We start from the raw sequence: 14,171 nt of genomic DNA, 5'->3' as shown, positions 1-14,171 counted from the left end.
GGGAAAGAGGAAAGGTTTGTTAGTTAGCTATTCTGCTTTGGAGTCTGTACCGAGGGGGACGGGGGATCCAATAAATTAGGAGAGAGGAAAGAGAGAGAGGGCATCGAAGAAGTGAGAAGCTGTGAAGTGAGGGAGTGCACGGGGTCACTCGAAAACCCCCATATCTTGTATTCGTTTCCATTTTTCTAGAGAATTAATCCCATAGAATCAGTGAATTTACTCAATTTCTTGTGTTGATTGTGTGATTACCATTTGTTTCAGCTTGAGAGCTTAACACAACGCACGCGTACACACACAAAAACAAAGATCAAGCAGTATTTTCATTAAAGAGATGTGTATTCAGGAGTAGTTGTTTTGCCTTCAGTGAAGTAGTAACAATGTTATGACCTCATGTATAGCAACTCTCCAGGGCTTACATAAAATACAATAGAAACCACATATATACACACCTTTCTCCATGGACCCGCTTTTGATGAAGGTTGAATTTGGTTGTCAGCCTATCCAATAGATCATGGTTACAAAGACATAAAAGATTAATTAGCATGCCTCAGATCTGGTAGTTATTGTGTGTAAAATTTCATACGCATCGATAAATGAGAATACTAATCTACCTCCTCAAACTTCTCAAAGTTCTGTGTGTCCAATTCATCATTGACCTCAGGAATAAAAGCAGCTTTCATTTGATACAATCTATCCCACTCAATGCCTTTGAACCACGGGTGAGCCTGAAATAACAGGTCAACTAGTTAAACTTCATAAATAATTTATTCAAACATAAGCATAGACCAAAGAATTTAGCACAGAACACACCACACAACACCTTTATTTCATCTGCCCCTTTTGTTCCAAGCCTCTGATCAACATTACATAAGAGTCTACTAATCAGGTCCTTGGCTTCTGGAGAAAGTTTTGCTTCTTCTGGAAATTTCAAATGAGTTCTCCAATTAACAATCTGCATGATGTAGAAAAGAAAGTGTGTTTAATCATAAATGAAAATTTTGACAAGAAATAATGAAAGGATACAACTGGAGGAAAGAACATAATTCATGAGTCAAGATGATATCTATAAGACAAATTGTCATTTATTAGAGTTCTTTAGCAGCTACGAGATAACAACGGACTGAAAGAGAACTGCAGCAAACTTCTAATGAACTGGCAAAAATATCACCAAGGAGAATGAAAAACAACTTTGATGTGAAAATAGAGTCAAAGTGAATCATCAAATATGTCCAGCAGCGTTCGATTACGATTGGCTATATTAACCAAGTAAAACAGCTTCATATAGGACGCAATGGAATGAACTAACCATATAACCATCTAATCTCTTTGCAGCACCGGAGTACTGAGAGCATCATAGGGATGACCATTAAAAAGAAAGATTACTTAAGAAACCAAGATCATCCTTATCATAAAGATGTTACACTTCTATGTCTGCATTCGCCTAGATGATCCAGCAAATACATAGATCTGTTGATAACATCACTAAACTCCTAAAACGTGAAGTACCAGAATATTTAACCTCCAAAACCTTCTAAAACGGATGGCAAAATTAACTGGTAGGAAAGATAAGAATTCTTCATTATAGGGTTACCTAGAAATAAAGCACATGTGTCATGCAAACAGCTAAAAACACTAGACTCCCTTCCCGACTTAGTTGGAGCACAAGCATATTCAAAACCTTATTACTTTCCAATAACATTTCTAACCTAAACCTCTCAAGAATATATTCAACAATAGGTAAAACTAATTATCAGAATACATAAAAAACATGAAAACTAAGTAGGAAGCTTTGAAAAAGAAAAAAGGAAGATGAGAGAAGCTAGATGACTCTACAAAGTTATTAACAGGAGATCTGCTATGCCTAAAGTAAGCTCTTTTGGGCTTTCCATGGCTCATTTCAGATCTCAAATCCTAAAGCGTGAAATGAGAATCAAAACCCACATTGTAATCACTAGCAATGATACTCATGCTACCAAGCATCCGGACCAAGAAACTAAAATCACCAGAGTTTTGTGCTCAGGGCTTCAACTCGTAAAAGGTCACAAAGGAAATATAAGGATGAAAATAACAACAATACTTAAAGGTTCATCTTAATGTGTCAAAGATAAAAGCCATACAAATATAACAAAACAAGTGTTTCTATAATTACCTTCCTGCAGGTTGACATGGGTTCATCTGAATAAAAGGGTGGATATCCCACGAGCATTTCATACATGATAGCACCCAGGGACCACCTGGATTAGTATTGACAAAATCTCATCAGCAAAATGATAGGAAAGATATACTCATCAGAATTACGATAAGAAAGATATATTGTTTGTCAAAAAACAAAAGAATATCTATTAAACATTTACTGACCAATCACATTCCATTCCATATCCTTTCTTCAGCAGAACCTCCGGCGCAATGTAGTCCGGCGTTCCAACAGTAGAATAAGCCTACATTATCAAAGAATGTTTATGATAATAAAAACATAAAGCAATCACAATGGTACAATCAAGACATTCTTGCATATAGAATTTACATCCATATTAGGGGAAAGTATGCTGACAACAAACCCTACAAGGAAATTGAATGCTTTTACTGAGTTACCGTGAACACTATAATAGTGGCAGGTGCATTTTAGAAATGTACTAGAAACTTACAAGCATCCTCCTGTTCCTCTGCCAATGCTGCAGCTGCTCCTGTTGGGTGCGCTTTGGTGCAGCAGGACGTCCATCACTCTGCAGAGCCCCACTGAGATTGTTTCCCACAGAAAAATCCTTTTCTTGGAGGTTACTGCAGTCTAGTGGTTTACACAATCCGAAGTCCGATAATTTCATGTGACCATCCTTATCAAGCAGCAAGTTGTCAGGTTTGATATCTCTGTTAAAAAAAATAAAAAATAAAAAACAGGTTACAACTAATTATGGGTACAAGAAGACTGATAGAAAAATTATTAACTATAAACAACCAAATTTAATTACTAATCACCTGTGAATATAATTATGTTTATGTATAGATTCAATAGCTAGGACTGTTTCCCCTACATAAAACCTAGCCTCATCTTCAGTCAAAGTATCCTTCCGCATCAGTAAAGTCATCATGTCTCCGCCAGGAAGATATTCCATGATGAGGTATAAAAACTCTTCATCTTGGAAAGAACAATAAAGTTTCACAATGCAATTGCTGTCAACCTCTGCAAGTAGGTTCCTCTCAGCTTTAACGTGCTCAACCTTGAAGAAAATGAATAGAAATTGGAAATGAGCACAAGAAAACAATATACATAAACGTGCATCCTTCAGCTTGGGAAAATTTTATACCTGGCCTCTGCGAAGCATCTCTGATTTCTTTAGCTTCTTCATTGCATATACATGACCAGTTGCCTTCTCCCTACAAACTCTAACCTGCACCATGATAAGAAAAAAATGCAATTGAAGCAACCAATAGGTGGATTTGGTTATGTGTAAGCATAAGAAGTAAATAAATGTCATTTGTTGAATTCCAAAATGTGCCATACATAAAGCCGAAATAGACAGAAGCATCAGGATTAGCAACTGATGGAGTCCAAGCACTCTACATTAACAGAAAATTTCTCTGACCCATTTAACACAGATTCTCCTCAGGTATTAACAGTATAGCACCTATAGTGCATGTAAAATAAAAATTTCATACTAAGATATTACCTCTCCAAATGCGCCCTTCCCTATCATTGTTAATGGCTCAAAATCATCAGCACCCATTTTATGTCTTTGTAGACGCATATATTCTGTTTCCTTCTTCTCCAAATACTTGAGCAAGTTGCTTTGCTCTTCCTCAGTGACCTCGGCATCAGCCAGCTTCTTTTCAAGTACATGACGTCTGTATTATATAAAATTCAATCACTTCGAGGGGCTAAAGAGTAAACATGAGTGAGCAATCATTCAAGTATTAAAGCATGATTTCAGGATAAAGTTGATCGAGTACTTTACATATCTAATCACAGACCCAGAAAAAACTTCCCCAAAAAAAAAAAAAAAAAAAAAAAAAAAAATCAGACTTAGACTTTGGACCGGTAGCTTTATGATCTGAGAACACACATAGAAAGAACAACAAGCAAACTGCACTTATGCTGTGCAACATTTTTTATTTTTTTTCATGCTATCACTAACATATATCTATAACTTGACAAAACTAACACAAGTAGAAAAAAAAAGTACCAAAAAGTGTATAAAACTACTCAATTACTGATAATTCTTTTATCAAATACCATAATTGAACAACAAGTTAACAACTAGTTTATCATCCCAGTAGCTGTTTAGCTATTTTCAAAAGTTCACTGCATGGGTGCAATGATCTGTAAACTGTTCTCTGTTTCCATCAGATATTTCGTATACATCATACTACTCAGTTGTTAAATAAATAAAGGAATGAATACATATTACATCGAACAACCAAGAACTATAGGATAAGTCAATGGTTTGTCAAGAGAACTATGTAAACAGTTGAATCAGCTGTGAGCATAAGGATGAAGTACACCTTCAAGCCAACATGAATGCAGAACAAAGAATAAAAAAATAATAGGCTGGCAAGTTATAAAACTAACTCAAACTTCACCACCATAAGAAGAAGCATCAAGACTATACCGTTCCTTCCTCTCCTGCAAGCTTTTCATCTGCTTCTTGTAATGATTTTCTATATACTGTTTTGCAGCCGCAACCTTCTGCTTAGTTACATTTGAAGGCACCTCGTCAGTTGCTGGTACTTTTGACCCCTCTTTTGCATTGCCTGTAGTTTCCTTGTTCTTTGATGACCTTACCTTTTCTTTCGACTTCAACTTACTAAACCAAGATCTCACAGAATCCATTATTTCATTCAACTAAAATACACCCTCGAAAATCCACTTCTATATGTACATTCTATTCCACCTACTACTGAAGGGAGCACAATTGAAACATTTTGCAAGTGGAATCAACTATATACTAAAGCATCATTAATCCCAAGAAGCCGATGCATTGTTCTGCATTGGTAAACAAACAAACATCTATTAACTTGACAAAATTCAAATTCAAAGTCTCCAAATAAAAATAAATAAATAAATAAATTTGATGAAAAATAAAACACTTTAATCTAAGCCAATAAGACTAATTCCAGAAAAACAAGCTAAATCCACGTTGTAGTTACTAAGAAAAATTCAAGAAAATAGTCGAAATAAGGCCACAAATTTCCAGAACTGAACACTTTTTTAGCGTGTTTCGTTGTCAAAATGACCCAGTAATAGTAACATCAGAGCTCGAAAAACGAAACAACGTACTTTATACATCAACAGTCACGGGAATCTTCTAAGAAATAATTAAAACCGTCTAAAAAATTCCGAACAAATTTCTCCTTTTTAAACAACTAACAGACCAAACCAATTTAAACCAAATCCAAAAAATATTTCAATCAAAATTCACCCGAATCTCCCGGAGAAACAAGCGCATTTCCCAAGGGATTCCAATTCCCCCGTCAATTCCGAAAAAATCAGAACCTCAAACCCGATCAAGAGCACAAAAATTCCACTCCACCGAAAGGTGCCAATTTTACCCCAAATTCAAACGCGATAAGATCAAATCAGGAAAGTTCGAGAAACTCCGATTCCAAAAGACGACCAGAAAAAGAAAAAACAAAAAATACCTCGCGAACCGCAGGAGTAGAAGAACGAAGCAGCAACAACCGTGAAGGAGAAGAAGAAAAAGAAGAAGAAGAAGAAGAAGAAATTGGAAACCCTAGAGAGAGAGAGAGAGAAAGAGAGAGAGAGAATCGGAGTTTGAAAAAAAGAGTGAAGAGTGGAGAAGAGCACTTGATGTTGGGTGTTGTTGGTTATTGTTCATCACTTCTGACGCCCCATTCGCTCTCTTCCTTTCCTTTGCGCTTTCTCTTTTGGTTTTTCGTATTTTTTTTTTTTTTTTTTTTGGGAAAAGTTTCAACTCTTGCTTTTTATAGTTCCTTTGACTTTTATGTTTGTTTTTTGAAAAAAAAAAAGTTTTATTTTTTTTTTATTTTTTTTTTTTTTGCTTTACGCGCTAACTGCGTGTTTGTTTTGTTTGCACGTTTTTGTCTCCGCGTTTTTTTTCCTTCAATTTTTTGTATTTAACTTTTTTTTAATTCTTTTTTTTGGGATAATTTTTTTTTTTATTTGACATTGTGGGAAATGAAATTATTATAATTGTATTTTTTTGGTGAGACTTTAATGTTGCTCATTTATCGCTAGATACTCTTAAGGTAAGATAGTTAATGGGATTTAGGTGGTAACTACTACTAACGGTTGGTGGAGACCAATAGATAGGTAATTTATGTAATGATGATACTTTTTTCATATTTTATAGATAGGTAATTTTTGTAATGATGGTACTTTTTTTATATTAATAGATTTATGAAACTAATTAAGTAAATAGTTGATTTTAGTACTATTCAAAATAAATAATAGTTTACTGCATAAATATTTATTTATGATTACTAGAAAAAATTTTAAGTAGATTTTTTTACAACCGATAATAAAAAAATTTTACTACATAAATTATTTTTTATCAATAAAAAATAAAATATTTATATGGTAAACTGTTTTTTATTTTAAATAGTTTTAAAATATACTATAAATTTTAAAAATGTGTTATTTACTGCAATTTTTGTATTTTTTTAATGATTTAGTTGATAAGATATAAAATTTGTTATATATAATGCTAAATTTATAGTAAATACAATTTTTTTTTTAATAAGTGACATTAAGATTAATATTATAATATGGTAGATGTTATACGGCTCCACATTTACAATTGAAAATAAATGGGTCTCATTGTTGAGACCCACATGTTATGCACCGGCAGAAATGCTTAGCAGTTATAAGGAGTTATAGCGGTATGGAGCCGAAAAGTTTTGTAAAATTTTAATAAAATTTTAATCCTATAATAAAATTTTAAGTATTGATATGGAAATTTAGGATTGCAATGAAGATGTTAAGTTGCTTACACCATTATATGTTTAAGCAATGTTGCTCTTAGTCTCTTATATTGAAACAAATATAAAAATGAGGCTTATTGCACGTATTAACAAGACAACGATCCATTCATTCTCCAATTACGTTTACTAATATAAGCTTAACTTACCAACTTATTTGTCCTTAAAAAAAACTTTGCAATGTTTATTAATTAAAACCTTCTTTTAAAAGGTGAATCGTTCTTTTCTAAAATAAATAAAGAAAAAAAATTTGTTGTAAAGAAGTGGTATTTTTTTAAGAAGTTTCTCTAATAAGATTAAAAAAATTAAAGTATCAATAGTTTTTTTTTTATTTTTTAACCGTTAGATTTATATTATAAATTATTTATTCTACGTACTTTTTAAATTTGATATGATTTTAATCAAATTTAATAATCAAAAATTGACTCTACCAGTAAACTGACTACACGAGAAGGTCCCCAATTATATATTAAAATACTGCTAAGAAATTTCATACAAAGAACTTTTTCTTAAAACAAAATGTGACCATTTAAGTGTGAGAAACAAGAAGCTCGTGTTGGATAATAATGGATAAACTCTTGTGCTAGAGAATTTCACTTGAAAGTACAAACTAAAGAAAGATTTTTTTATATAATAACAACAAATAACACAAAAAAATAAAATAAAATAAAACCAGAGAAAGAATTGAAAAGGGAAAAGGAGAGAGGAAATTATAATAATTGAATTGAATATTTTATTAAAGGGGGTGAGCTGGACCATGGAGACAGATATGTCAAAGAATAATTGCCCAAACAATGACTTTACTCAACACATTCAAAGCCTTGATGTCCGCCTGAGATACAGCCTCTTCTTGACACCTGTCATTTGGCTTTCACATCACACACGTATTTAGAGTCCGTTTAATTTACTGATTTAAAATTTTAATTTAAATTAAAATTTTACTTTATATGAAAGTTTATTACTATAATAAAAATGTTAAATTTAGGATCCGTTTAATTCGTTGATTTAAATTTTTAATTCGAGTTGAGATGTAATTTTATGTGAGAGTTTTTTATTATAGTAAAAAAGTTAAATGTGACTGTTTCTAAGAGCTTTTACTGTAGTAAAACTTAAATTATAAACTCAAATCGATAAAATGAACGGGACCTTAATCATTTTTAAAAACTTTTTATTATTATAAAATTTAAATTATAAACTCGAATCAATAAAATCAACGCTTTAATAATCTACGACTATATTCTATGTAGTCTATGCTCTCCAGGTTAATAGCCTTGCAGCTAAGTTTTTAGATACATTAGAATAGAATAGCCTAACTATTTTTCCTATAAACAAAAGAAATATATATATATATATATATATATGGAAGTCTTCCATCCGGCAATCCAAAACTGGCTGATGAGTTAGGCAATCCTTTTGAACCGTTGGATGAAAACATTAAAGGCTAGATTTTCATAAGAGCAAGTTAAGATCATGTAATAGTTTATAGATGGGTGGGAGCTATTAAAATATTTGACAAATAAGGTAGGCTCTAGTAATATTAAATGCAACTTAAAATGAGTAAAAGTAAATTGTGGTGTTATTTTAATAGAAGAGAAGTGTTTGATTCATAATCATTTCTGTCAGTTTCATTCATGTTTATGTTTATTTTAGTTCAAATTAGATCATGGCAAGTTTCCTCGTTCACTTTACAGATTCAAGTTTTTAATTCGAGTTGAGATGTGATATTTTTTGAGAGATTTTCACAGTAACAGAAAAAATTAGATGTGACATTTTCTAAGAATTTTTTATTGTAGAAACCTAAAACTGAAAACTCGAATCGGTAAAATGAACGAGGTCGACATATATCATATGTTTACTTTTTTTTTTTTTGAAAATTACCTATTCACTTGATGTTATATACACAGTCTTGCACATCGACATAATTATAACGGTCATTAATCAAATTATTTGGGTGCCACGTTGGAGTAATTTTATAAGTTGTATCTCACGTTAATATTTCAATTACTATGACATTATTTCTAATTATTTAGTAATAGAGGTCTCATTTAATTGTTAAGAAACAATTAACACTAACGTTATATTTGCTAAAATGAAAAGGTGATAGGAAAAAAGTTCGATAATTTTAAAGTAGAAATTTCCTTTTGTACTGTTTTTTCTTTTTATTTAATAGGTCGGAAATTAAGAAAAGTTAAAAATATCATGTATTTATATTTAGACACAAGGATAACATTTATTAATATTTTCGGGTATCAAAATATTTGATCTGAAATTAGGAAAAAAAATTGATTTCATGGTACTAAAATAATATCTTTTAAAATGTAATGGTAATATTTCAATATATCAAACGTGACGGCACCATATTCATGTGTTTATTCTCTTACTTTGTTTTATTGGTTCTATATGTATTTTGAAATATCGTTTGGTATGAAATTTAAGTTTAGTTATTATCTTTGTCTAAGTATAGTAGGTCAATTCATATGCTTAATCATAATGCTTTATTACCATATTTACACATATTAGTTGAAACTGTACGTGTACGTATGTTAGATTGTATATGTAAGAATTAAAAACATATTTATTAGGGTCTCATTTAGAGAAAGAAAAAACATGTATAATAGGACAAAAAGGAAAAGAATGAAAAAGAGGGGAAGAAAAAAAAGAGAGAAAATAAAATGAAAAATAAAATAAAAAGAAAAAAACCAACTAACAAAACTTTTATTAGGGGAAGATACTTTAAAAAAAATTAGACAAGAGTATTTATGAGAAGAAATTATTTGAACTGAGAATTAAAAAGAAGTATATTTATGATGGCTAATTTAGAGAAAAGAAAAAAATGTACAATAAGGCAAAAAAGATAAGAATTTATAAAAAGAAAAAAAGTAGAGAAAAGATAGAGAGAAGAGAGAAAAATCGGCGGATACTAATGCTCCGTTCATTTCGCTGATTCGAGTTTAGAATTTGAGTTTTACTACAGTAAAAAGCTCTCACAAACAATCACATCTAACTTTTTTACTACAGTAAAATGCTCTCACATAAAATTACATCTCAACTCGAATTAAAAACTCGAATCAGCGAATTAAACGGACCCTAATTAACTTCAATATTATCTATATTTTGCTATCCTCGTTTACTATTTACTCTATTTACTTCCCACTCCCAGCATTACTCTATGCTCGTTTCATTATGTCTTTTACAGATTATTCCTACTCATATTTATCTTTGTTTAATTAAATGCATGGTAAAGTTTGTATATTTTTTTTTCAAGCCCAAAACATGGGATCATTAAACTAAGGCTAACTGTTTAACTCCTATTAAATTTGTTACATTAAGACTGTGCTTCTTGAGATACACGTCTAGCTATGTGTCTCCTCTTATTAAACACAAAATCAACTATTGTTACTACGTTTTGCTTCTTCAAATACACTTCCTTTAAAACAAATGTACACTAGCAGGTATTTGGCCTTAATTTACCAATTTTTTTAAGCCTCTGTACATTTTCTAATAGATGTAAAATGACTAATATGGCCTTCAACTCATTTTTATATTGTTTCTTACTCAGACCTCAACCTTTTAACTCCTACAAGTGTCCTCACGTGAATAACTTCCCTCTGGCACTATAACTTAAAGTCAACATCAGTCCACTTTTTACACTAATTTAATTGCGATTCATAATTCATTATAATATTTTTTTTTATAAAAAATACATATAAATTAAAAATAATTTTAATCTCATAATTTTAATATATGAACTAAACGTCTTAATCTCATATGCCGCTCCGGTCCGGTTGTCGAGTTGGAAACAATACATATATATATATATATATATATTTACATACATCACGTTAGAAGTGTTTCAATATTACATGACAATTAACTCAATAAAATGTATACTATGATAAAGTCTTAAATATGATATCTTGACCAATTCGATAAATTAACTTTTTTTATATCTATATTTGATATCAATTTTCATACATGTAACTTTTTTTATATGTTTGTTTAACATTCAATGTTATATGTGTTGAATTATATTTTATTAAGAATGTGTTTAGTAGGAGAGGGAGAGAGGTGGGAGGAGAGTACAATTTCAGAAAACGTTTGAGATACTCTATAGATTATATTAATTTATGCACGAATAAATTAATCACATTAATTTATATATCTCAAGAACTCAATCAGGAAAAATACCTGGAAGCCGACTCGGATGATAACTTGAGTTCTTTGTCCACGAACAGTCCTTGCTCCAAGCTTTGTGTTTAGAAAACCAAAGTCTTCCACGTCGATTCCTTGATTCCACGTAAACATATGTGTGGGCACACGTGAGACAAAACAGGTTTCAATAACACTCAAATTTCCACAAACACCAACGCATGCATGATGTGGAATTTTTGGAAGAAAAAATTTTCCTCACTTTTTTTCTATGAGAAAATTTGGCCACCAACTCTTAGGGCAGAAAAATTGCTTTCAATCTATCATTCTCATATTTAAAGAGTAGAAGTCAAATCTCTATCTCCTATTTGAATTTGGAACAAAAAATCTCCTACACCTTATCCCTTAAGTGGCCAGCCACCCTAGGGTTTCCTAACCCTGTGTGTGGCGCCAAAACTGGATAGGGAAGGAAGAGAATTCATCATTTATCATGTAGTCCAATTTTAATTCAAATTCAAATTCGAATTTAAGTCAAACTTAAATTAATTTGATTTCTAAATTGAACAACTTATCAAATAAGTTTAAAAGGATAAATTTAAATTATGTTCACAATTCAAATTCAAATTTAAATAATCACATTATTTAAATAATAATTAATTCTTAATTAATTATTTTTTGAGTATTTAATTTTAGAATTCCGTAATTCTAAAATTCCCATTTTGCCCTTTGTGTCTGGTAGAATTACAAGGACGACGCGGGGACATATGGACCTATAATCCCGAGCTCCAATAAAATTAATAATTAATTAAACACTTTAATTAATTTATTAATTCTGTTAATTCCAATAGTTACTCCACTATAAACTTGGAATTGAACTCTCGAAATTATAGACATTAATTACTTCTAAACTATGAAGTGTCAATTTGATATAGCCATTGCATATATTTCAATCCTCCATAAATAATTCATAATTAGAGTCAGGTAGAATCCGTTAACCTCTCTAATTATATCTTCATCATTGAGTACCATTGATTCCCTAATGGACAATGATTCATAAAACACATTCATGAACCATAGCGCTCTTACTAATCCAAGTACCGAATCAACACTCAAGAGAATTATTTATCTACTTCTTTCTCAAGAAGGAATAGATTCCATCTCGTATAATAACATTCCGAGCTACCTATTTCATCATGTCTCCAAAATACAAGGAATAGGATTCAGGGTCTCAAAATCTGTACCGAATAAATCAAAAGACATAAATCCATAAATAGGAGTTTGTTAAGAACTCATGATTAAGATCATTCTATATATGACCATCGGTAGACTCAATTATAATTTCTATGCTTAACGAAAATTATTAGAAATTCATATTGTGTCTGTGTCCATGTTCCACATAATCTTATTATGCGTAATACACTCATTCAATATCTCACCATATTAACAGTGCGGATAACACCGTTTCATTCTAAATGGGAATGACATGTATTAATAATGTTTTAATTAAAGATTCCAAACTTTAATTAAATTCATCATGAACAATATTTTTTTATTATTATCCTTAAACACTATCCTCTCGTATATAACACTTATATACTATGTTTAAGGTTACATAAATAATCACGAAATTTTCATTTGATATTCATAAAAATATTCATAAATATATGCACATAAAATAATGAATAAACTCTTTTATTAATTAAATAACAAATATCCTATTACATCTTATGCTTCTAGGACACTTTTCCCAACAGTTCAAACCCATGATTCTGATTTTAGTTTTAAAACTATGATTTGGACCCAAAATCATGAATCATAGTTTTAGTTTTAAAATCAAAACTAGAATCACCTTAATTTGAACCTTCATACTAAATGAACCCCAAAAAATTCACCCTCTCTCCATCCCTCTCTCTCCCTCCTACCAAACATACCCATAGAAGGATTTACGAAAGGCTTATATACATAAACGTCCAGTTAGAGTACCATGAACCTAAACATGTCTACTATTTTATTTACAAAACTACTACCGTTTCATATAAAAAGACATTTTTAACCTTATATAATGAAACAACAAAAAAGGCAAATTTTAGAAATAAAATCTTAAATAGCAATGAAGAAACAAAATTTAATGAAACATGCCAGTATAAATAAAGTTTTTATTTCTAAAAAACAAGGAATAAAAGCACCCCTAAAAAACCTGTTTCAGTAAGACAAATAAACATTTTCCCTTTTCCAGAATTTGAACAACCCATTCTCTCAAATTGTTCCTCCAAAAACGATTAACAATGTCAATATATGATCTGTTTAGTTCTCTGATTTGAATTTTTAATTCGAGTTGAGATGTGACTTTATGTGAGAGCTTTTTATTGTAACAAACAAATTAGATGTGACTGTTTCTGAGAGCTTTTTATTATAAAAAAACTCGAATCGGTTAAATGAATAAGACTATAAATGATGCCATCATATCCCTCCATCTCACTAAAATACATAAACTGCCACTTAACGATGTTTACATGAATGGATATCATAGTAATATACAAAATAAACAAGAGAATGAAAAAAAAAAAAGAATTCATTATCGTAAAGATAAATTAATCATGAACAAAACCAAAATTCATTAGGAGCACAACTTTTCCATTAAGTTTACTTACAAAATTCAGGACAATTTCACGACAAATTTATGACAATTTCATTAAAAGTACTTGCCGCTAAATATATTTGACATACCAAAATACAAAAACCACTAATTGACAATACTTACAAGAATGAATATCAAAATTAATATACAGAATAAACACAATAATGAAAAGAAAAATTCATTATCGTAATGATATATTTACCATGAACAAAAAGAAAATTCATTAGGAGTACAAGTTTACCAGTTCGACAATTTCAATAAGAGTGTAAAAAAATACTCATTTTCATTAACGTGTTGATATAATCATTATCAAACCGAATTTCTAATTCATATTAGAAAAAAAAAGTACTGAACAATGGACATTTTCATTATTTTGACCTAACTACTATCATAGTAATTTGAAGGGATGACATAAATCTCAATTCCATTA

The 14,171-nt window shown here is 30.6% G+C and overlaps 1 protein-coding gene across 1 annotated transcript in view; it reads right to left on the bottom strand.

The window, feature by feature from the left end:
- Positions 1-5,902, bottom strand: part of LOC21404309 (serine/threonine-protein kinase tricorner) — an 8,011-nt gene extending 2,109 nt beyond the window's left edge. The window contains exons 1-11 of the mRNA XM_024171019.1: positions 5,635-5,902; positions 4,605-4,978; positions 3,666-3,840; positions 3,303-3,386; positions 2,974-3,215; positions 2,646-2,865; positions 2,359-2,438; positions 2,150-2,234; positions 821-952; positions 612-725; positions 450-497 (exon numbers count right to left, since the gene is read on the bottom strand). Of these exons, the coding sequence (XP_024026787.1) occupies positions 450-497; positions 612-725; positions 821-952; positions 2,150-2,234; positions 2,359-2,438; positions 2,646-2,865; positions 2,974-3,215; positions 3,303-3,386; positions 3,666-3,840; positions 4,605-4,825 (1,401 nt within the window). The 5' untranslated portion in view covers positions 4,826-4,978; positions 5,635-5,902. The remainder of the gene's footprint in view (positions 1-449; positions 498-611; positions 726-820; positions 953-2,149; positions 2,235-2,358; positions 2,439-2,645; positions 2,866-2,973; positions 3,216-3,302; positions 3,387-3,665; positions 3,841-4,604; positions 4,979-5,634) is intronic.
- Positions 5,903-14,171: the final 8,269 nt, after the last annotated feature.

The sequence above is a fragment of the Morus notabilis genome, unplaced genomic scaffold (assembly GCF_000414095.1).
Source record: "Morus notabilis unplaced genomic scaffold, ASM41409v2 Scaffold93, whole genome shotgun sequence".
Lineage (NCBI taxonomy): Eukaryota > Viridiplantae > Streptophyta > Magnoliopsida > Rosales > Moraceae > Morus > Morus notabilis.
The sequence above is the reverse complement of the archived record's forward strand: the minus strand, read 5'-3'. Positions and strand labels throughout refer to the sequence as shown.